General features: G+C 36.3%; 3 protein-coding genes across 13 annotated transcripts; 1 reads left to right on the forward strand and 2 right to left on the reverse strand.

The window, feature by feature from the left end:
* Nucleotides 1-235: 235 nt before the first annotated feature.
* LOC119076138 (DDB1- and CUL4-associated factor 8) lies at nt 236-3,335 on the reverse strand. Of its 3 annotated transcripts, XM_037182826.1 has the most exons (10): nt 3,299-3,335; nt 3,055-3,241; nt 2,751-2,825; nt 2,571-2,684; nt 2,269-2,512; nt 1,998-2,200; nt 1,224-1,938; nt 1,015-1,154; nt 707-947; nt 236-647 (listed from the first exon to the last, which is right to left on the reverse strand). In XM_037182826.1, exons 2-10 carry the CDS (start codon nt 3,147-3,149, stop codon nt 381-383), a joined length of 2,094 nt encoding a protein of 697 aa, XP_037038721.1. In that variant the 5' UTR covers nt 3,150-3,241; nt 3,299-3,335; the 3' UTR covers nt 236-380. The 3 variants fall into 3 exon arrangements, with proteins under 3 accessions (XP_037038721.1, XP_037038729.1, XP_037038711.1); XM_037182834.1 differs by having other exon boundaries at nt 2,571-2,678; nt 3,055-3,327; XM_037182816.1 differs by having other exon boundaries at nt 3,055-3,327.
* Nucleotides 3,336-8,165: 4,830 nt separating this feature from the next.
* On the forward strand, nt 8,166-17,707 carry LOC119076288 (epsin-2). Of its 9 annotated transcripts, none has more exons than XM_037182953.1 (13): nt 8,166-8,494; nt 12,356-12,614; nt 12,878-12,966; nt 13,026-13,196; nt 13,262-13,758; nt 13,821-13,956; nt 14,059-14,097; nt 14,195-14,542; nt 14,604-14,718; nt 14,783-14,997; nt 15,073-15,168; nt 15,303-15,458; nt 17,287-17,707. In XM_037182953.1, coding segments are annotated over exons 2-13 (1,950 nt in total). In that variant the 5' UTR covers nt 8,166-8,494; nt 12,356-12,613; the 3' UTR covers nt 17,374-17,707. The 9 variants fall into 9 exon arrangements, with proteins under 9 accessions (XP_037038848.1, XP_037038871.1, XP_037038905.1 ...); XM_037183017.1 differs by lacking the exon at nt 15,303-15,458 and adding an exon at nt 16,098-16,133 and having other exon boundaries at nt 8,169-8,494; XM_037182968.1 differs by lacking the exon at nt 8,166-8,494 and adding an exon at nt 12,137-12,155.
* Nucleotides 17,708-21,538: 3,831 nt separating this feature from the next.
* LOC119076999 (ankyrin repeat domain-containing protein 18A-like) lies at nt 21,539-23,369 on the reverse strand. The gene is made up of 7 exons (XM_037184109.1): nt 23,059-23,369; nt 22,890-22,998; nt 22,654-22,832; nt 22,320-22,534; nt 22,086-22,256; nt 21,832-22,023; nt 21,539-21,769 (listed from the first exon to the last, which is right to left on the reverse strand). The coding sequence occupies exons 1-7, from the start codon at nt 23,212-23,214 to the stop codon at nt 21,625-21,627; spliced, it is 1,167 nt and encodes a 388-aa protein (XP_037040004.1). The 5' UTR covers nt 23,215-23,369; the 3' UTR covers nt 21,539-21,624.
* Between the last annotated feature and the right edge of the window lie 374 nt (nt 23,370-23,743).

The raw sequence follows: 23,743 nt of genomic DNA on the forward strand, positions 1-23,743 counted from the left end.
TCAACTGAAAATTTTTTGTGATAAGCTCGAAGAATCCTAGAAGAATTCCGATCCGACAAAATTCTGTTCATCGTCAACTGGAACAAGAGATTCGCAGGGTGAAATAGTCAGTTTGCCAACTTCAGGCTTTCATCTTTATTTCGTGTCTCCAAAGTCCATCCAAAGACAAGAGACTTTTGGGAGGAATGTGCTAGGAATAGCCAACATTCGCAGAACCGATGGCATGACCATGACGTACAAAAGTATCCAATACGTTTCCATGAAAATTATTGTTTATTGGTAGAACTGTTCACATTGTACAAATTTTTGATAAAACACCTTGCATTATACTAATGGCGTGCTACATGGAACACAGTCCCAAAATGTTGCATTTTGTACGATTAGGACGCATTGCAAGTATTAAATTGACTGTGATCAAGATCACTGTCATCATCATCGCTCGTATTATTCGTCGGTTGACTGTCTGCATCGCTACCTTGACCCTGTTCCTCGTCATCCCGATTTTCAAATTGTTCCTCAGCTGTGCGCATACGCATACGCTGCAGTATAAACTGAAATATGTCAATGCCGCTGTTTCGATCTTGCCTATTCAACTGAATATTTATGTTGCGACTAACGAACTTCCTGACATCGCTCAAATTCGGGTCCTGCAAAATTGGACAGTTCATTTCTCTCTTCGATTGTTAATGACAAACCGAAAGTTTACCTCATGTTTGGACGGATGCCACAGTTTTATTTCATCAGCAAGTCCACTTGTTGCTATAATTGGTACGGATGGATGTGGCTCCAAGCAATTGACTACACCACCATTATCGGCAACTATCATTTGAACAATTGCTTCGGTTTGTTTTTCCCAGAAGAAGACATGACCTGGATTTTCACTTCCACTGACAACAAATTCAGATCTGGGACCATAGAAATTCACTCCTTTTATTGTGCGATTATTTCTGCAAATAAGACGAGAAGAAAAATAATTTTCTCTTCACTGAGACAACGGCCTCTCGAATCTCCTACCTATGACCGGAATATTTATGCAAACAATCTCCATTGCGACTGTCAAACAAGTAAACACTTTCGTTGGAATATGAGGCCAAGATTTCTGAGCCAACATAATTGTACACTGCACTTGTCACAGATCGAAATTGGTCTCGTTTCTGGAAGAAAATTGTTATGATAATGTCGTCGAAATGGTTTTGTTGCTTTCTCTTTCCAACCAAACTTACATTAACTAAATGCTCCGGACAGAGTTCTCGTATAGTCGATTTAATACTACGACGATCATAAACTCTAACGTACTGATCTTGTCCGCCAACGCAGAATTCGTTTGAATCTAGGGGATGACACGCTATACTGTACAACGAACATTTAGCGCGAACCAGTCGTCTTGCACTGCCCTCTCGTAAATCTATTAACATCACACGACTATCTTCTCCTGCTGATAATACCTCGTACGGACGATTTGATGGCAACCCAAGTTTGTGTACAGCCCGTGGACTGCCATGTAAGAGTTTATCAGAACGCACTGAACCGCAAGGTCCTACGGAATAGTGTCGTACAGCACCACTTTGATCGCTGCTTACTAATTCGAAACCGTCGTCGTAGCCATTGTGGTCGATGAATTTCGCTTGGAATATATTCGATATGTGACTAGTGTTTATCGTGGCAATTGCTTTCTTTCTCGCCCAATTCCAAATTTTTATTTTCAAGTCATCTGATCCGGAAGCCAACAGTTTACCAGTTTGATTGAAATTCAAGCAATTGATGCAGCCAAAATGTTCAGATAGTTTGCACAGTTGTTCTAAACGTTCGACTCCGTGCAGAGATCCTCGAACATTAGCCTGGAAGTTGTACGGAGTATCGGCTGTGTGTCGAAATCGTTTACCTGCACTAAATCCATTTTGACGGTACATTATCGACGAAACGGAATTCCAGGTGTATCTGAAAGAGATGGAATTGCAAAAACATCGAATGTCGGGAAGGGTTAATGCATTGATTACTTTGACTTTTGCTTCTGCATTATTGTCTCAACAACACCGTCAACTTCTTCATTCGGTTCAAACCGGAACCGGTCGTTACTTTCAAATGTTGAATCCGAATCTTCAACCATCCAATCAGAAACGGACTCACTACTTTCGGAACTTTCCGATGGTGCTGTGGGTGTACTGGGGGAGCCGAATGTTGAATTCGAATTATTTTCGTCCTAAACGAAGCCACCGAATTCGGAATTTAGCCAAAGTATTTTGTATGTGAAAAAAGGTAATAGCTTACAGCATCAACTTCCGCCGATCTAGGTGGTAATGAAGTTGGTCTTTCATTTCGATTGGTAGACTCCTCGTCTGACGACGATTCGTCCACAATTCTGCGTCGATAATTTCTTGAAAAATGTGACAGCCGAATTACACTTGGACCAGCAGGTTGAGCGTCTGTATCACTCGGTGTGTCGTCAGAATCGATTGCATTGGAAAGATTTGATTTTGTGCACGACGGCACAGGATTTTCCGAAGTAGTCTCGCTAAAAAATCCGAACAAATTTAAGAACAAAAACTCACACAGTAATTGGTGCCACCTACCAAGCCTCGACAGCTATTTCGTCTTTGTCGACTTCATGCTCTTGGTTTTGTGTAGAAGTAACTCCAGATGTTAGTACACTGTCCAACAGATCATTTTTGGGCGGCGAACTAACATTTTAAATGGAAATAATTTCCATTAGAAAATGAAACAAAGGGACGTAGGTGATGTAGGCAACTTACCTAGTGAGCGACAACAGAGTATCATCATTCTCGATAGCGTGGGACGAGGACATTGTCAGGTCCTTGTTTACATCGCTAAAAAAAAAAAGGAAACTAAATTTATTGTAAACTTTCTATCATGGGTAGCCGTAGCCTGCTGTGTTTTCCATTAGTTCATAGACTTCATTTAAATTTGAATTGAAAGAGATCTATTAGGACATTTTTTTCTTCAAATAATTGAGTCGTCACACCTTGTAGTATTACATGAACCACAAAGACAGTCAGCGGAGACAATGGATTCTGGACTATAAATGGGAAAACATACCTGTCCGAAGTATTTGTACAGTTGATTGATTCGTATTCCATATCAAATTTTACTCTCTTAGCATTACTCTGTGGCGAATCATTCGATTCTTCCATTCTTCTTAATAGTGCCTCTAACGGTCGATTTAACCTTAGCAATCCCTTCCTGATTGATTAGGTTTTGTAGTTTCAGATGTAAAAAGCTAAGTCTTAATAATTACGATATTATTCAAGTGACAAAAAAATTATTTATCTTTTCTTCTTACGTTATTCCATTTGACAAAAACAATCAAAAACAATAACATGCAGTGTCAGAGAAAAACATATGGGACAAACCGGTATACAATTTTGGCTGCAAGCTTTTCAGCAGAAATCTTTTTCGAACGATTAAGTTTTAAAATTTTGCAAAAGGTAGCAAGACCAAAAAGGCCATTAATTAAGTGTGATTCATAAAATAGTATCTTCATATGTATCTGAAAGTGATGAAAATTCAAGATTCTAACCGTTCGACACCCACGAAGACGACTGACAATTTATTGGCGTAATGTTGTTGTACATGCTTCAAATCCATAACATTTTGTAAAGTAAACAACATAACGATCAACTGGAGACAACATTTGCTTGTGAAAATAGATTTTAAAATTTGTCTTTAGAAACGTACAGTCAATGTTAGTGGAATTTAAATGCAAATTTGCGCCAGCTGTTCCACTCATACAAACAAAAATGATTATACGAGTTTCCCACTACCACAAACAAGGTTATGAAAGGACAGTGTAAGACACTTACGAAGACGGGTGAGATTGACAATTTAGACATGTATATTGTCTGAAAAGTCAACTGGTTTTTAGACCCGTACGAAGTACTGGGGTCTTATAGGTTTACGCATACGTTTGTAACACGTCGAATTGGACTCCCTGAGTAAGGGGAAACCTATTGTGGTTGTCTAGAAATGCCAAATCCGCGAAAAAAAAATGTCCGTCTGTCCGTCTGTCCGTCTGTCTGTGTGCACGATAACTTGAGTAAAACGCATCCGATTTTGAAAATTCTTTTTTTTTCCCGTTTGGTAATGTCAAAAGACAGGCTAAGTTCGAAGATGAGTGATTTTGGATCGACCCCTCCCGAGCTGTGGCCCAATAAGTGCTTTACGGTTTTTCGAAGATATCTCCGGACATTTAAACGTTAAACTTGTAAGTGATACGTCAAATAAAAGGTATTTACAATACCGATCGACAAAAAAAAGTTTATGGAAATCGGATGACCGACTCGTGAGTTAGACCCCTTAATGTGGAACAGGCACAGGGCGGCAAGCAGTTTTTGCTTGTAGGTCGGCCACATTTGAACATATTTCGTCTGTTTTAGCTTTATTAGATAGGTATTGACCGTACCAATCATGTTCTCCGGAGCGTGAGCTAGGTCTCTTGGAGTGAGCTCTTATCTGGCTACTCGGAAGTACAGTGAACGTGGTGTATTTTGACAATATCTCGAGTAAATTTTGACCGAATTTCATGAATTTTTTTTGTTTGAAAGGTATTAACGAATGTAAAGCGTCGGTACTATTTCCGGTCTCCTAACAAAATGGCTGCCGGCGGCCATATTGGATTTTAGTAAAATAGAAATATCTTGGGAAAAATGATACTTAGAGAGTTTCTGTTAACATGGAAATAATTTGTTATGTGTGTGGGGTTTCAGGGATTCCATATACGGACATCTATATATACCTATATACAGCTATATTGAGCTATATACAGGCATATAGAGCTATATAATAGCATATATTTATCTGTGAAATGTTTATTTACAGTGAAATATAGGTAAATATAGCGGTATATAGCTGTTTAAATAGGAATTTATGAAATTTGTCTTCGTACGGGGCTGTCTATATTGCCTCCGGCAATTTAGTTGTATATGATAACAAGGCAAAGAGTGGATAGTGCAAGTGATTTTAAAGGGAGAATAGTTTTTCAGGAGAGAAGAAAATGAAGTAAGAGAAATGAAGAGTTTCACATTAAAGGCTTTTGATACGAATAGGTGTTTCGTACGGGTCGGCGTTAGCTATGTTTTTTTGGTAAGTTGAAATCGTCATTAAAAATTTTCCAAACCAAGTTGGCGCTACAGGAACATTTTGATTCCACCGCCTTCGTGATTAACTCGACAGTGTCTTTCAGAACCTTGGAAGCAAATTCCCATCGAAATTTCGCTTAAATGTCCAGTGTAACAGTACATTTTTTCCTTCTTTCATTTTTTACGTGCTGATTACCATTAACACAACAATCATCACTTCTCGATCTAATGAAAATATCATATCAAAAGAGTTAACGGATTTGATATTCACTGAGGAAAAAGATTTGAAAACTACAGCTGCAGTAGGTAATAGATCAGCTGTAATTGGTAATGTTTGGAAAAATTACCCACAGAAAGTAACGTATTACCTGTGGTGAGTAATTTTGGAAAAAGTTACTCAATGACGGCTACGGCTAATGTTGGGTTTTTCGAGCAGTTCTGAATATTCAGGAAACGTTTTAAAAATAAAAAACGAAATCTTTCGAGAAAATTGGACAACAAAAATTAAGATAAAACTTTAACACGACTTATTGCATGTATTGCTTATAGAAATTATTAATTAAAAAAACGCAATTGGCGGGAGCTAGTTATTGGAATAGACTCCACGCTGCAAAATATGGAAGTCATTCGATCTGATTCTTCAGTTCAATTTTATTTCGAAAGTTCTTTTGAATTTCGACATCCCGAAATCGGTGCTATTTTTTCCGGGACTTATATTTAATTGCATTAGTGAGGTCACAGCCCTCGTCAAAGTTCACCGATGTTCCATCAATTCTGAGAAATTTTTCGGATGTCATATTTTCGACCGTTTATCATCAAACTTTACCAAGGTAATATTTGCTTCGAGGTACTCGACCTCAGATTTCCAACGAGCCCATGCACGTCCGTGTCCTCACTACCTTACGGAAATGAAATCCGGACTACGAAACCTCATTTTTCGACTTTCAGCCGCTTACCACCAGCCAGTTATGGAAGATCAAAAATATATGAGAATGGTTCTGGGGCCTAGGCACCAAAGCCTAACTAGACATATATAAAAAAGTCCAAGAAAAAATAGCGCCGATTTCGGTCAGTCGAAATTTATTTTATTGAAAAAAAAAACTTTGTCTTCCAGCCGGCTGAGGCAATCTAAGAACAACCGGCGACTCGGTTGGGTGAAAAAGTGTCGGCGGGTCTCTAGCCTGCGCTCGTTGAACTATTTTTCGAGACTTTAGTCTTAATATTTTGATTTTCAAAATGATTTTAATTTTTACGTGAATCAATGTTGTCGCAATAATTTCTTTCAATTATTAATAACACATTACGTGTTGTATACACAGTTTTCATATATGTATTTCATGTAGGTAATGTTAGACCCACAATACAGCTACTACAGGGATGTATATTACCTATCAACGGGAATATGCGTTGTGTAGCTTACATTAACATAATACATGTGTAGCATACATGTTCCGTAGCTCAGGTGGATTATTCTGGACTGGAGATCGAGAGGTCCCGGGTTCGCGCCCCAACAAGGCAAGTTTTATTTCAAATAATTATTAATAAAAAATCAATTTCGTTTCATTTCAGCTAAAATTCAGTTCAAAATTAACTCGTCGGATGTAATACAACAGAATATCAAAATACTTCTGAGTACTGTGAAATATAACTCCGAAAGGCCAGAAATATTTTCTTTATGAATTATTGAGTTAATTTTGAACTGACTTTTATCAGAAATGAAACCAAAATTATTTTTATTTATATTATTAAAAAAAAACAGGATCCGACATGATTCGAACCCGTGCCTATCGATCACAACATTTTGATTGTAGGCAATCACACAGCTATTGTAGATAATCACAACTACAGCTCTGATAGCAAGTAGAAAAATACAGCTGTGACAGCTACGGGCCGAAATATTTTCTGTGACAGCTGTATTTTCTCAAAAACTACAGCTGGAGACAGGTCGCAGCAGTAGCAGGTAACTACTTTTTCCTCAGTGTTTAGCTCGAAACCTTTTAGATTTTTCATAGAGCATTATTCACTCTTCTGAATTCGGTCCACTAATAAAAAAAGACCTGTGAACAAGAAAACAATGAAAGTATAAAGTATACTCTATAGGTATGGTCCAATGTCAAAATTTGTATGGAGCGGATGTGAAATAGTGATTTCAAATAAACAAAGTCACCTAGGTGAAAATCATTGAAAGGTGAATTTTTTTTATATGAAATCCCTATTTCCTCCGGTTTTTTTGGACAGACCATGCCTGGTTTGTACTTTCATTACAAGAAAGGTCCTTGATCATATAAAAACGAAATGAAGGTCATCGCTGTCTTTGACTTTCATTTTATATACTAGCGCACGGCACTGCTAGCATGAACACAATTAATTGACAAGTGTCAAATTTGGAGGCTTTAGTGATAAGAGCTACAACTTAAAATTGCTTGTATTGTAGGTTTTAGCTCATACAATGAAACCAAGTCATCTGTCTACGAATATTTTCTGTGTTCATGCTAGGAGCAGTGCTGTGACTTTCGTACCCCAGTCGTACCCAAATTCCTCATTACATATCTTCTCAAATTCAAATGTAAAAGCCGCTGTCTAAGGTTCTGAAAGAACAGGTTAAGACACGTACACACAAATTTTGACATAGGCGAGATGACAGTTGGATCTTATGGGAGAGAATGTAAGAGAATTGCATACAAATTCTCTCACATTCTCTCCCATAGGAGCCAGCTGTCATTCACATGTTCCTTCTATCTCGTCACAGTTGCACCAACTTATCATTTCTCTGCATATAGTATGACTCTATGGTTTCATGTGTGATCTGTAATGAGTGTCTTTAACCAAATGTATCTAAATTGTCAAAATTAGTGTGCCACCGCCTTCGTGATCGTCAGAGAAGTGTCTTAAATTGTTGTTTCACAACTTTGGTACAATCGGTTAAAGTATCCGAATTCTGTAAGTTATTTCTCAAAGATTACAATTTCAAATACCGCGCCACAAATGAATTGAAAATGAACCCATTTTCGAAACGGTTCAACACAACCGCATTTCCAAAAAAAATCATTCGTCACTTATTTTCGTCACGTAAAATTTTTTACGATATGTCATATTACTTTGTTACTTTTTTATATAAAACAATTTGTCTCAAAAATTTTAATTATTATTAGTGACTTACGCAAATTTTAAGTATCTGAACCGATAAAGAGCTACTCGCACATTCAATCTATCGATAGTAATATTATAAATTGTGCAACAGAACATCTAGGGAAAGAAATTTGAGAACTGGATTGTGATTGAATAGAAATTTTTGTGTTATAAAAGTGTAGTTACGAAGAGGGAGTGGACTCATTTAAATGCCTGTATTTTTTTTGGTAAATAAATTGAGGATTTCCTTCGGCCACTGTTGATTTTATTTGGTGAGTTCGTGTTTTCGTTTTTGTTATCAAATAACTATACCCAATGCACCCAGTGCTTGCATTTTATGCTGCTGATGGACAAATTGATGAGTCTGAGTGACCCCATAACGATTTGCCTACAAGTTTTTTTTTTCTTCTTCTACTCATAACAGTTTTGTGCAGTCCACACACAATTTGTTTTCACAACCATTTCATTGACTCGGCATATTTTTTTAGTGAATTAATTAATCAAGGGCAACAAAACAATTTCACTTTATATATTTTCTTACTCTTTCGATGCAAAGTGTTTCAAATGAAAACCGGTGTTGTTGAAGATGTTTGAGCACAAAAATATTTTTGTCTCTGATCGTTTAGTCTAGCGAATGCATTACGGTCTCGTGTATAGTTGAATCAATCTTAAATAGTCAGTTCTAAGCTCATAATCGTCTATTATTAAAACGAATAGTGCGTTGTAAAAGGTGTAAATAAATCCATTCATTTTGGTTGTGTGTATTATGAAAGAGTTTCGTTAATATCAATTAAATGAACAGGTTTGTGGGGACCGAGTGTAAAAATATTGAAATCAGTTTTACGTGAAATGTCCATAGCATTATCTACATCAATGACTCAGTCTCACGTGACAATTTTACTCCAGGATTAGAATCAAAACACTTCTTTTTTTCAGTTTAATCGAGAATTAGGTTTACATTTTCGTCAGAGGCTTTATATTTTACGGATTCTTTATGAGACGCAAAAAAATGGTTTCTCTCGTGTATAACGCAGAATTTGTTTTTCTCCGGAAAACCAAAACATTTTCGTATATAAAGAAAAACCATTTTCGCGTAGGGGTAAACGTCTTTGTATTTTAGCTGGTGTGTTTGCGGTTTGTTTTGATTGTAAATATATATGCGATATATCGAAACACTATATTGAATGTTAGAGTATTGCTTTCCTGTTCCATTCGTAAACTATTATTGGCTCGTTTAGTAAAAGTTGATCGGAAAATCGACTCGCACATAACAATAACAATTCAAAAAAGTGATAAAATGAGAAGTGTAACGTGACACAATCATCAGAATTATTTTTACTTTACATGAATAAAGCTTAGCAATGTGTACAATGCCTTCGGTAAACAGGTATATTTTATCATGCGTTAGAAAATCATACGGTGCTATTAGCCATGAAATGTCTTTATGTTTATTGTTAATATCTGTTCAATAATCATTCCTAACGAGGCAATCAGCTCTCATATGCATAATTTATTTTCCGTACTAATGTGAAAATGAATTTTTTACGTCTCGTCGTACGTTTTTATTTAATCGTAGCGTCGTCAATTGAAATATATAGAAAAAAAAATTGTTATCACTTCACTTACGATAAGAAATTTTATCTAATCGATTTATCTAACAGAGGTAGAATTTAGGAATCACTTAACTTACAACAAAACAAAATCGAATCCAGAGTTTTTGGCTTTGTCGCAATGATAACGAACTACGTTGGAATTTGCGTTAGTGACAAAAAAATCTACGAAACGAAAAATCTTTTCGCAAAAAGAATTTATCCAGCGACCGAATACCGAATTTATTTTTCTATTCAACATTTTATAATCAGTTCATTGTATTTTTAATATCGAAATCATTTTATCTTCAAACATGCTCTGTGTTGCAGACAAAGATCCATAAAATAAAGTCGTCGACGGTTCGGTATATAGTTTGTTTACTAAATAGCACACGAATCATAATCAACAAAATTTACAGACGAAAGATCACATGTTCGTTCTTTATAAATATAAAAAAGAAACTGGAAAAGAATAATGTAACTAAAGGGTCATGACCTCGGGAGTACTTTTTTTTTAAAATATATTTTTATCATAATACAGTAGGTGTTCATTTGTCGGCTTTTATTTTTCTTATGAATGAATACATTACTGACATGGTCATAGAGTTGCATTACAACAGTATTATTGTATGTGTTTCTATTGGATTAGTGGAACATTATTCTCAATCAATTTTTTCCTCGCGATGCTATAGACTATTAAATTGACAAAGTTTTTTTTTATAACGACAGGATAGGTCAGGAATTGAGTTACTCGTTTTTTCGCTCAATATTTTCCGTTTCAGTTAACACGCAACATGTCTGGATAAAGAAATTAATTATTCGCGACGTAAATTTGTGTTTTAAATGTTCAATGACATCAGTTTCATTTTTCAAATCAACACTGAATGTCTGTAGTGAGATTTGTGGTCACTGCCCGATGCGTAATTCTAATAAAATATTTTTTTTTTGTAAATGGTGGGGTGTCAGTATGGGTAGTTTTTCAAAATATGTTGCAAGGGTCTAGTGCTTTGGTGTGAAAATATTTTATGAAAATTGCATTTTACATTTTTATTCAACAAAATAAAATGCTAGTTGGGACTTGACTTGACTGTAGTCCAACTAGGGACTATTCTTGGGAAAATATTATCCACATTTTCCCGAATTTTCCTTCATTTTTCCGATTGGCCATCACCGAAATTTATATGTTGATTTACTTCAACTGGTCCACTCATACAAAGAAAACTACTTATACAGTCTTAAAAGAGCGTAAAAACAGGGGAAAAAACCAGTTAATTTAACTGCCCTCGATGGGTGATACGTCACAATTTCTACGCTCTTTTAACACTGTGTACTTGTATATAGAGATTTCAAGGAGGGAAAAAGACCACTTATTCAACTGGTCTCGATAGGTAATATGTCAAAATTTGTGTGTAGTTTACTGGGACCAAACTAGTTTATTTAACCGATGGGGGCACACTCTTTTTGACATTTTCTTTTAGCACTCTATACGTATGGAGAAGCCACAGCTGCATTCCGAAAAATATTTTTTTGGAAAATTAGAGAAAATTTAGGTAAACGTGGAAAAATCCTAGAAAACATGGGGATATGCTTTCCCAAAAATAGTCGTTGAGTATAACCATAATCTCTTCTGAAAACCTTCCCATGAGAACACTATACGTTAGGACTTCAGTAAGGTTTTTGCACTTGTCGTAATTCCCCTTTTCGTTCATTACATCTACAGAGTCGTCGCAACTTTTGTATCATGAATAAAATGAAAATCAATGGTGAGCCCACTACTTCGTCATACTATTCGAGAGACCACAAACTTATATGATCCTTTCGAGTGTCGACAGCGAATTGTTTCAAACTCAAAAAGTTTGAGCTACATTTCAACGTAGTTTATCGCACGATGAGTAATTTCAGTATAAGAGAAACTTGAAACTCATCACTTCTACGGAATATTATCGCATATCGCGAAACAGCAAAACAATACCAGCTCACAATTCATTGATTTTTTCGTGTGTGTCTATTTTGCATTTTTCAATGGCATTGTTAATCCTGTTGTATAAACAATATTGCCCTTATAGTGCAACCTTTTGACCGTCAAACACACAGCTCATTGAGTGTTCACGTATTACTACAGCCATAATATCTTTCATATTTTTAAACACTGATCGATGGATAAAAATATAAACGAAAAAGTACGACAAGCATGTGAGTGCTGTGCTTCTGTATTTAATTTTGTAATTTGTGACAGCTCTTTGGTGGCTTCTTCGGACCTGCACAAATTAAATTAAATTTACTGCTCAGCGTAGTATTATCTGGAATAACAGTTGTCATTGTTTCGCGGAAATTTGTTGTCTTTGTAAGTTTTATCAATCAATAGTTTGTCGGTCGGCCTACCGTCCTTATCTTGCGTTCACACACAAAAAAAGTTTTTTTTTTCTGCTGAATCTGTATAATACTCTTACTGCCTCTGTATGTTTCAGTGTGCGCAAAAAACTTTATTATTTAAAACAAAAATATGAAAACTAAATACGAAAAATATTTCTATTTTATTTAAAGGTGTTTTGAGATAACGTTTGTTTGATTGATTTGGCTTTGTCGTGTTAATTGTAACGAACCAGACTGCTGTATACCGTGTGTGCTATTGTAATTACTGATGCGTTATTACCTCGCCACAGAAGCTTTGTTTTAAATAGCTTATCCAACATTTTGTACACACTATCAACTGATTTACGAAAGTACCCATAAGTAACTGCATCATTGTGTGATCACTTTGTTTATTCATCGTTAGTTTGCGCATACATTGGACGAATCAAAAGTAAGTCAATTTTGTATACATTTTCTTTATCGAATTTACTTCTTTTTAACGGAAATTCGCTACAAACTTGTGGATCTAATGAATTGTCGTCATTACTGTTGTCAGCGAAATAGCGAAATAAAATCACGTCATTCATTGCTCGGTGATTCAATATAATTTCAACAACGAAATAAAGAAAAGCCCATCGCTAACCGTGCCTTTATTCACACTTTTCATTTATATTACCTCAATATGAAATTCATAAATTATTGTTTCGTTATCAGTGAAACGCCAAAAGGACGATATGCAGGTGAACGTTGCTGGATTTCGACGTAACATCAAAAATCTAGCCCACAACTATTCAGATGCTCAGGTAAAGTGAATTTGTCGATAATGCAACGAAAAACACGAAACTGATACATTTCGATATAGATAAAAGTCCGCGAAGCAACATCGAATGATCCATGGGGTCCGTCAGCAACCATAATGGCAGAGATTGCCGATCTCACATACAACGTAGTGGCATTCTCAGAAATTATGCAAATGATATGGAAACGTTTGAACGATCATGGAAAGAATTGGCGACACGTCTACAAAGCATTGGTAATCAAATAATCCGATTTGAGTACAGAGGGAAATTCTTTATCAACCATTTGGATTTGTTGCAGATACTACTTGAATATCTAATCAAAACTGGAACTGAAAAAGTGGCCCAGCAATGCAAGGAGAATATCTTTGCTATTCAAACGTTAAAAGAATTTCAGCATTTAGAGGAAGGAAACGATCAAGGACTTCGCGTGCGAGACAAGGCAAAACAATTGGTCGGTTTGCTGAAAGACGATGAACGCTTGAAAAACGAACGAACAAAAGCACTGAAAGCAAAAGAAAGATTCGCTCAAAATGCTAGTGGCTTCGGCAGTGATGGATCAATCGATGGCCCCACACACCGTGACAGTCCGTCATGGCGATCCGATGGAGCGGAGGCGCCACCAAGAACTGCATCTGAAATAGAATATGTGCGACCGCAAACAGTTGGCGAAGAAGAATTGCAATTGCAATTGGCCATGGCAATGTCGCGTGAGGAAGCGGAACAGGAGGAAGCGAAAAGACGCAGTGACGATGTACGGTTGCAATTGGCGTTGAGCCAAAGTGAGCAGGACTTCAAGTGAGTTTTGTAAAGTGATAAAGATAATTAGTGACTGGCTAACATGAAAAATTAATTGTTAGGAAAGGCACTGAGCCGGAACGACCGAAACCACAACAGAGTCATCTGATGGATTTGCTTGATATATCGCTAGGTGCAACAACAATCAGCTCACCACCCAATGATCCGTGGGGAATGTCATCGAATAGTCGGCCTCAAGTGAGTCAACTTTTTTTTTGGCTTTGTGCTCATAACACTTGATCCATAAATTTTTACTTTTTTTCTTTCGAAATGCATGCACTTTTGTTACTTTTAAATTAGACCTTGAACATTAAAGTCGAAACGTATGACGATGACACGGTAATGCTTTCGATAATCCACTTAGCTATGCTGTGTTTTCAAATCGCCTTTAGTGTCATCGATTTTTTGTTAAAAACGTTTGTTTTCATTATTTTAGCCGAATGTCGATCCTTGGTCACACACGGCTTCGCCACCTCTCGATCCATGGGCAGACACAACACCGAAATCATCATCCATTTCCAATGTTGAGGGTTGGCTGTCGCGCAATCAATCTACTCCTTCGTCGAACGATGCATGGCTGCAAAATGGAGCGTCGGCAGCAACAGCAACGAATGGCAATATGAATGCATTACCAGTGGATCCATGGTTGTCGAAACCACAACCAGCCGTCGTTGATCCTTGGCTCAGTAAATCACAACCGTTGGGTGACCCATGGCAGCTGAATTCGAATACGAGTAGCATGGAGCAGAAATCAGCTGATCCTTGGGCAGCACCGACAATTGGGGTAAATAAACAAAATGTTATTTTAAAGTTGAGTGGAACTGATCTTTTCGTTTAAATAACAGTCGAGACCATCACCAATCGGTGCCCAGACGTCTCCAAATTCGGATCTTGATGAATTTGACATTATAACAAATCGATCGAAGTCAACGCCATTGAATGGTTCCAATAATAACAATTGTAAGTATTGCATGCCCACATCCATCACACTGTACACCTAACTAAATTCTACATTTCTGTTTAGCCTCACTGCTAGACGACCTCGATCCACTGTCAACGAAAAAACCGCAGGCAAAAACACCTCAATCATTCTTAGGCGAAAATTCGTCTCTAGTTAATTTGGACAATTTAATTAAGCCAGCAGTGCCGAGTTTAGGTCAGCAACCGCAAGCCGCATACAATCCGTTTGGTGATATGCCGCAACAAAGAACGAATTTATTTCAACAGCAAACACAACCGGTTCGTCAGATTTCTGTTGAATGATAATTTCTCAATTCAAATTGACCGATCAATGCGTTTCAATGAAATTCATAGGTTCCGTCCATTAATCAGCTGAAACAATCACCATTTCCATCAACATTGAATCAAGATCCCTGGGCTCCAGTCTCCAGTAGTAATGCGGCAAATCAAGTAAGTAAAAGAATAATCTGAGCGAATTTGAATTGTAGGACGAAGTCGCGCTCTGTGACGAATTGTTTGTTCTTCGTAAAATGAAATTGATTATCTCTACTGTTTATTTCTCCTTCAATTTTATCTGCATGCAGTACGATGATAAGATGTTGTTCATGAATTACGAATCGTTTATTTCAAAAAATAATGACAACAACAACTGCAACAGCAACGAAAGCAATCTTAACAATACAAACTGTCGTATTGATTTTGATCAGTTTAGCGATTATCAAAACTTTCAAAATTGCATTGTAAGTAAAAATGGATTGGAATGACACCATTAACACTGATTGTGCGGACGTAGAGTGTTAATTTGTTCGTTTTTTGTTTTAGTTTTATATTCTTGATTTTCCGCCAGAACCTGTAGATTATTATGCATTTAATGCGTCGTCACCGTTCATTTCTAATTCATGTCACAAAACACAATTATAACGCAAATTTGTCTTTCCTAATGAATATACGGGTCATCAGACTGTTCAAGTTTGTTAATGCCAACGATTAGATTTCTTGAATTGTTTATTGTAGGTACCGAGCGAGACAACTAATCGAATGAGACAATCTGTTGTCTAATCCAATTTTTAAAAAAATATGAAACTTGAATGCTCCGTCATTTGCATCGAATTGTGCAACACGCTTTAACCATTTTTTTTCCTTCTATTAAATTTAATTGCCTGGTTTAATGTTCCTAACACTCTTATGTTCTGCCAAGTGAAATTAACATTCCTCTTCGCCTGAATTATTGCCGATGATCCGTTGTTGATCGACATGTAAACCGTAAAAAATCCTAATTTGATTCCGATTGGAAAATAAAGGCAACTTACAGTGCGCCAAAACGCGATCGCATCGCTCTAATTTAATAATAGAATTAACATTGGTTTTCGTTTTGGTAGCAATCGATGGAAGCTTGGACGCTTAAATAAAATGGGGTAAATTGAAATGTAAAATATTTATGCATGCGATTACCTGTTGCTGTTTTGATTATTTTGTTTTTATTAACAACTGACTTTATTGACTACTGACTCTGTAACTAACTTTTTTATTATTATTTAACTGCTTCTTTTGGATAACAGAAGAACTAATGATTGATTGAATGCGATTCTTTAATCCGCATAATAAGCAATTAAAAACTAACAAACGAATGCGTAGTGATTCCTGTCTCTACTACATACCTGTTTTGAAGATCAAAGGGATTTATTTTTGGTCAAAAATACGTCAAATCAAATGGAAAATAAATTCATTAACCTACAAACAGCAATCGTATCACGATATGATCATTCTACAGTCTACAACTTTGAAAGAAGTGACATATTTTGTTTCAGCTGATCCACTCTTACGAACAAAAGTGCCTTCGGCGTCGTGTCATAATTAAACATCTAGAGCCCAATAAAGTATTTTGCACTCGATGTCATAAATGATCATTTTGCAGCTCAGCATCATAATGTTTAGAGACTGCAAACCTTAGATGTCTCTATTGCATAAAACTTTGTATGCAAATCTGTGCAAAGTGCTTTATTAGGCAAACGATGTGTACGCTTTGCCACTCTGAAGTCAATGTCATAAATAACTATTTCTTGTATGAGTGGATCAGCTGAAACGAAATGAGTCACTTATTTCAAACTCGCCGACTGTAGGCTCTAAATTTTGAAGACCGTGAATTGTTTCTTTTTCTTGAAATCTACGAATTCCACGAAAGTTTCGAAACCTCCGTCAGTTATGAGGCCTCAAGAGAATTAGAAGCCGTTGAAGAAGCCGTTATGGGTTACAATAATTGGGATGGTCCCGATTACTTGGGGTAACAGAATATTTTCCCTGTCTCAGTACTTCGAGGAACTGTAGTCCACTGATTTATATGTAATGCAGTTCGAATGCTGCTACAAACATTTGCTTCCAAACTGAAGCTCACATTGCACCATTTTTGAATTTCAAATCACAATCACAACGTTTTAGATTTGCTCCATTTATTATTTATAATTTCACGTTTATAGCTGTTAGAGCATTGCTTCCCGATGCACATGTTTTTGTTTTTGTTGGATCAATTATGCCGAATCAGAAATGCTAATTTATTGTAACAAATTTCAGAATATGAACAACAACAGCAGCAACAACAATAACATTGCACCGTGGCTGAAACCAGAAGCAGCAGCATCAAATCCATTTTTGTCATAAATCGAAAATTTGAAATGATTTTTTTAGTTGACGGTGTTGAGTGAATCAAAAGAAAAAGTTTTTGAATTTTTCAGAATTAGAAAACAAACACAAAAGAACTTGTATTACACGTTAAAGTAAAACTGAAACATAAAAACAGAAAAATTATTAGATGTTACAAATAACAAGCTTTACAATATTATGTAACAAGAACAACATCAATAAGATTTTATAGCAAGACGAGGCGCAAACAATATTATAATGTTGGAGACAAAACGGAAAATAATAAACCAATTTTATGTTGACGCAATTGGTGCAAACTAATTGTAAATTGTTCGAAACAAACACCAAAAAATAAGTTTGACTCAGTTTTCCCAATACATAATCTTCTACCTCCATCGCCATACATTGCTGGGCATACTATTGGCAAATTTATTTAACGAATCTTTTGAAATTTTCCAAGGATTACTGAAATTTAGCGAAAAATTTACTGAAATATCGGTAAACTTCAGTAAATTTCGGTATACTTTCTATTACATTTTTGAAGACACATCATACCCAGTGTACGCTATGGAAATTTCGACAATTGAACAAGAAACCTTTAATCCCATCAATTTTTTCAAAAATCAGTCGCAACGAAATTATATTTAAGTGAAGAATGTGATTCGGATATTTTATTGCCACGGCACTATCAACATCGTTAGCACCTGTGGAAAAAAGTATTTATTTTGGCCTAATTTTCCCCTTTCTATTTTTCAATTAGAAACTGAAGGAAAGTCATTATCCAATATGGGAATTTTGATTTTTAATTCGTTTTTTGTGTCGACCGTATCGGTAATCTGTGCAATTCGAACCTACGGTTGAACGTACTTTGGTATCGATATTTCAATTTAATGTTTTAGATCAACGTCTACTTTCGCTAAACACAGAGGCTTGTTATGAAACGTCTGCATAAAAATACTGTCGTCAATTCATTATTTTACATAAACATTTCTGCAGGAAGTAAACTGATTATTAATATTTATAAATTATTTATTTTTGAATTGGAAACTTATGACAGGACTTTGTACTGATACTAATGCAATGATTTTATTTGAAAAAGAACGATGGATAATCGTAGTTTCGGTGTAAAAGATAACCATGAAATTACTTAAATTCGCTTTTCATGAGAATGACTGTCTGATGTTGACAGTAACGACTGATGACGAAAACATGAAGCTTTTAGATAGCAAAATGAAAGTAACAGTTTATCTATCAATCTAATTGAAATACTTGGATGACGCAATAATTACACTGGTGATATGCTGGCCCTCTGTGAAAAGGTAAAATGAAACAGAAAAATTGCTTCTTTCAATGTATCTAAAGTTACAGAAAAAAATGCCCCGCTTTAAAGCCCTTCAAACAAAGTCAATATTCCAGTTCTAATTAACATGAAAACATAGAAGATCATTATTTCTAAATTAAAATTACATTGCTCTACAACTATGGAAACGCTAAAGAATTATAAGTTTTAGTAAGAAAATGAGGAAAAATAAAAAAAAAAAATATTTATCAATTCAAAACCTTATTACCACACACATACATACATTTACTTCTTTTAAAATTAATTAATGAAAAAAAAAAATTAATTAGACGAGAGAGATACAGAGAGAAAATTAGATCTAAGTGAAAAAAAAATATATTTTTATGATGTGCGTAATATTATACATTGGGTGAAGTAAATCGTAATTGTACATTTTTTTATATTATTAAAATGATTAAATAAAATTCCATTAACATCATTTCGATGAGGCATTTTCAATCAATTAAATAATTAATTTTAAAATCAAGTTAATAAGAAAAATCCCACTGTACTGTAACCTCGCTATACACTACAGCAATACTGACGTATTAAGCCAAAACAATTTAGATTTATCAGTTTGGGACGATCATTTAAGATCTCGAAACACAGATCTGTTGATCCTTTGTTTCCATTCCCGGTCATCATGTAAATCATGGCAGTCTTCCTGTTGCCGATAGGAACCTGTCTAAGATGTCAGGTCCTATTACAGCAATTTCCGAAGGAACCACCTCATAGTCTCCGAGCATCCTGCGTCTTAGTTGAAGAAATTTGGGGCAATCACATATCAAGTGTGCACCCGTTTCTTCTTCTAGATCGCAGGAACATCTCGGAGTGCCCGAAAGCCTCAACTTATTCATGTGCCGATTCAGCTTGCAATGTCCCGTAATCGCTCCTACTGCTCTTCTAATGCGATTTCGGTCCATTTTGAGCAAATCTTTGGCCCATTTTTTGTTAGGCTTAGGGAAGAAGCATTTCGTGTGAACGCCTCCATTATACGCTTCCCAGCGTTCTGCGTGTTTACGCTTAACCCAGTCTTCCAGTGCTCTTTTACACTCTGACTGGGGAATCGGAATGTACGGTTCTGGCCCGTTTGCCTGAGTCGCCGAGCCTTCTTTGGCCAGCTTATCTGCTTCCTCATTTCACTCCACGCCGGAATGTCCTGGTACCCAGACCAAATTGATCCGATTGGTCAGACCAAGAAGGTTCAGGTATTCCTTACATTCCTTCACCAGCTTGGAGGTGACTACGGGCGATACGAGTGCCTTGATCATTCCTATATTGTCAAGACATATAAGGACCTCTTCGCCTTGCGTCCCTAAAGGCAGAGTTTCATGTGCTCCCATGAGTGCCGCATAAAGCTCCGCCAAAACAATGCAGGTCATTTGATTATTACCTTTGGAGAGCTTCATCGGAAATGTGGATTTTCTTGTTGGAATGTAAAAAGAAATTGAGCGGATATCGATTGGAATGGTTGGATTTTCAGCTCATGGCATTGAAAAGATCTTGATTTTCGGACCAAAAATAGTTTCTGATTCCGTGGTTGGAACGGACATTAAGTGCACTATCGTCCAGAATTTTTCGGTTTCGGGGAATCTCGCACACGCGATCATAGTATGCGTCCTTTTACGACATGTAACGAAAAGTCATGACTGTGCGAGATTCACCACTTAGAGGTGAATCTCGCACACCATGAATTTGTGTGGTGTGCGAGATTACCCTACCCCAATTTTTCCTTGGTGGCAGCCTGCAAGATTTATCGCAGAGCACTTTTCCACGTTCGGTCCATTACATTACTGTGTAAAGATTACGCTCATAGTGAGACACAAATGTAGTTTATAATTTCTTGAGGAGCGAGTTACTCTTAGTAGACACAACAATTTACCAAACACTTTAAGGAATATAAGTGCAGAAAAGATTGCATGTAAAATTCCTTGAATAGAGAAAATTGACGTTTTAAAACATGCCGAACTGCAGGCAAAAAATTAAATTGTTTTTAGAAATGAGAAATTTCGGTATTTCTGTTCTCTTCGAAGTTTATTTCTATGATATCTGACTGGGCCAAAAAAAAAAAAATGAATAATCAAAATCTTAATGCATTCCTCCTACCGATTCCCGACAGTTCTTTAGTGCTAATTAAATTATAGACTTAGCAGTTCAAGCAATGGCTCTAAAATTTTCATCGTTAAGCTTGACCATCAGAACTATTTTTAATAATGAAACAAAACATTCAAAACACAAACAACAATTGATGCGAGGGGAAACTACTACAAACTGTACCATGACTTTGTGATTTTGTATAAAAATTTAGAGTCAAGCTGAGCCAATAACCTTGACTTTGAATGTATTTGTATAGTGACTTTTCTATACCAAGACTTTCTGGAGCAGTTTTCCTCGTCTTGCATTTTCTTTGAGATCGTTCTAGCACATAATTCTGCCTGTCTTACTGGAACAGTTTTCTGATCGGGTTAAATATTTGAAGCTAGAATATGATGGACCTTATACATACCTCGAAATACTACGGTTTCGTTGCGTCGCACACCTGTTACTAAAATTGGTAACACTTTTTACTACTCTGTTGCTGGTTGAACCCATTAAAGCTTTACTTTTTTCCTTTGATTTCTTAAGGCAAAAATCTATGCGAGTATTTAGAGATTTTTGTGAGTATGAACTGGCCTTAAGCGTTTTCGGATTTGGGAGCAACTATGCTTGTTTAGGACGTAATATTTGAATTAGGAAATAAAGTTAAGAGAATTTAAATGGCCAATTCTCGTGAACAGTTATATTCTTCATCTGGAGGTGATGGTCTCTTATGAAGGTGTTACTCTTCAATTTTCATAAAAGATGACTGTCGATGCTTACAAATATTTATTTCACAATCTGTTCCCAACGCATGCACATTTTTTTTATTTTATCTGTTCTGTATCTTCTTCCTAAGTGTTCTTAATGTGGTCGATAACTTGAGAGCCCATTGCAATTAATTCCTTTTGAGTTGCCTTCAATTTTTCGACCTTCAGCTCTAGCATTTCGAATTTTTTCTCCAAGTCAGCGGCCGTAACTGAACCAAGTTTGCATTGACTGTAAACAATAAACAATTGTTAATCCTTTTACCGTTCACTATTGAACAACGTTGCTCATACCTTTCCATTTTCATTTGTTTGATCTGACAAGTTTCTAATACTGAGGCTAAATCGTTCCTTTTAATCGACAACTGGGCTTCCAAAGACTTGATGCTTTCTAGTAGCTCCTCACGTTTGGCAACTGTATTTTCAATTTGATTTCGGAATTCCTTAACTTTATTCGTGAGCTCGGTAAGATTTTTTATTTCTTCTCTGTAATCAGAAACGATTATCGATATACGGTGTACTAAGATGGATCACAGTCAAACACTCACCGTTCCTTTTCGATCAAGCCTTCGATGCTACTCTCATTTATATTTGCAGATAATTCATCAATTTCGCCTTTTAATCGACTCATCTCTTGAGAAAAACATTTATTTTTGGATTGGATGTCCTTCTCTATGGCATTCAGCTCAGAAATGGCAATATCGGTAGTCTGAATAGTTCTAGGGCATAGAAGAATTTCAATATAAGACAAAGTGGCAAAAAATTTGATTAAATGGTCATACTTGCTCAGGGCCATGAACTCATGCTCCGTTACAATAGCCGGCTCCGCTCCATCTATTTGGGACGTTAGATCAATATTTTCGACTCGAATATGATACACTTGTTGCTTGGCTTCTTCTGCTTCCTTGGTTAATATGACGTTTTTGGCGGTTAGATCTTCCAACTGTTGTTTGTACTGAGATATCGAGCGCGTAGTTTCCGTCAGCATTGTTTTTTTCTGCAAATTCAAACCATTTTTATGATATTGGCTATGTTTGGCATTATAAAGCAAGGAAGACGGGTCGTCAAACGTCTTTTCAAATCAAACGTATCGTCAGTTCACGTTCTTGAACGTACCAGCTCCGATTGAATTTTCGCCTCCTCCCGATGAAGTTGGAGTTGATTTTTCTTCGCTAGCCACTGATTGTACAATTCAATTTTACCGTTTGCCGTACCGACGATCTCCGTTTGAACAGCATTATGGAAGTGATGAAAATTGAGCAAAAATCGCAATATCTCCAAGACTTTTTTCGATTCTGCAAGGCAAAATTGTACAGAAATCGCCAGAGGAAGAAAAACTGTGAAGCATTTACCTGGCTTGAGCAAATCGCCATAATAAAGTGGGTAGCATTTCGGATTGCAGGTTCTGAAGAAATCATTGTAATACCTAACCAACCATATTTTAAAGTGACGTTCACCCATCTAAAGTTCCAAGCATTTCAGATGTAAATCGTGCATTGTTAGTTGGTTGAATTAACTTACCGTTGCTTTCATCTTATCACAATCGATGTGAATGGTACCCAGATAGAAATCGAGAATCCCACACAAAAATGATTGTGTCGGTTTCTTAATATCACCAACCGAAATTTTCAATTCAAACGAATCGTTCCAATCGCTCGCAAACTGATTGAGCGCCATTTTTGTAGACAAAATTTAGTTTACCTCAGTCTTCCAAACAGTAGATACTATTGAACACAAGGAGTTGAACACATAATCTAAAATTTCTTTCTGATGTTTTTCCCGTTGCTTTCGGGTCGATTTTAAAACACAATAACTTGAAAATACAATGAAGTTAGTGACAAACAGTCGATGCCGTTCCAATCATCAAGCCATTCACATCGCTGTTATGAGTCAGTCATTATCGTCATTATAGAGTGTTAAAAGCAATGAATGTTACAAACCAGGTATGGTCTGTCCATACAAACCGGAGGAAATAGCGATTTTATATAAACAACCAAATCATTGAGAGGTGAGTGTCTTTATATGAAATCGCTATTTCCTCCGCTCCATACAAATTTTAACATTAGACAATACCTACAGAGTATACTTTCATTGGTTAAAAGAGAATGTCAAAAAGAGTGTGCTCCATCGAGCTCAGATTGCATTCAAATTTAAACTGATCGTACTCTCCAGCGTTTTATGAATTCGTGAAATTTTTTACAGCTGA

Source organism: Bradysia coprophila, chromosome III (assembly GCF_014529535.1).
Source record: "Bradysia coprophila strain Holo2 chromosome III, BU_Bcop_v1, whole genome shotgun sequence".
In the NCBI taxonomy this organism is placed as follows: Eukaryota; Metazoa; Arthropoda; class Insecta; order Diptera; family Sciaridae; genus Bradysia; species Bradysia coprophila.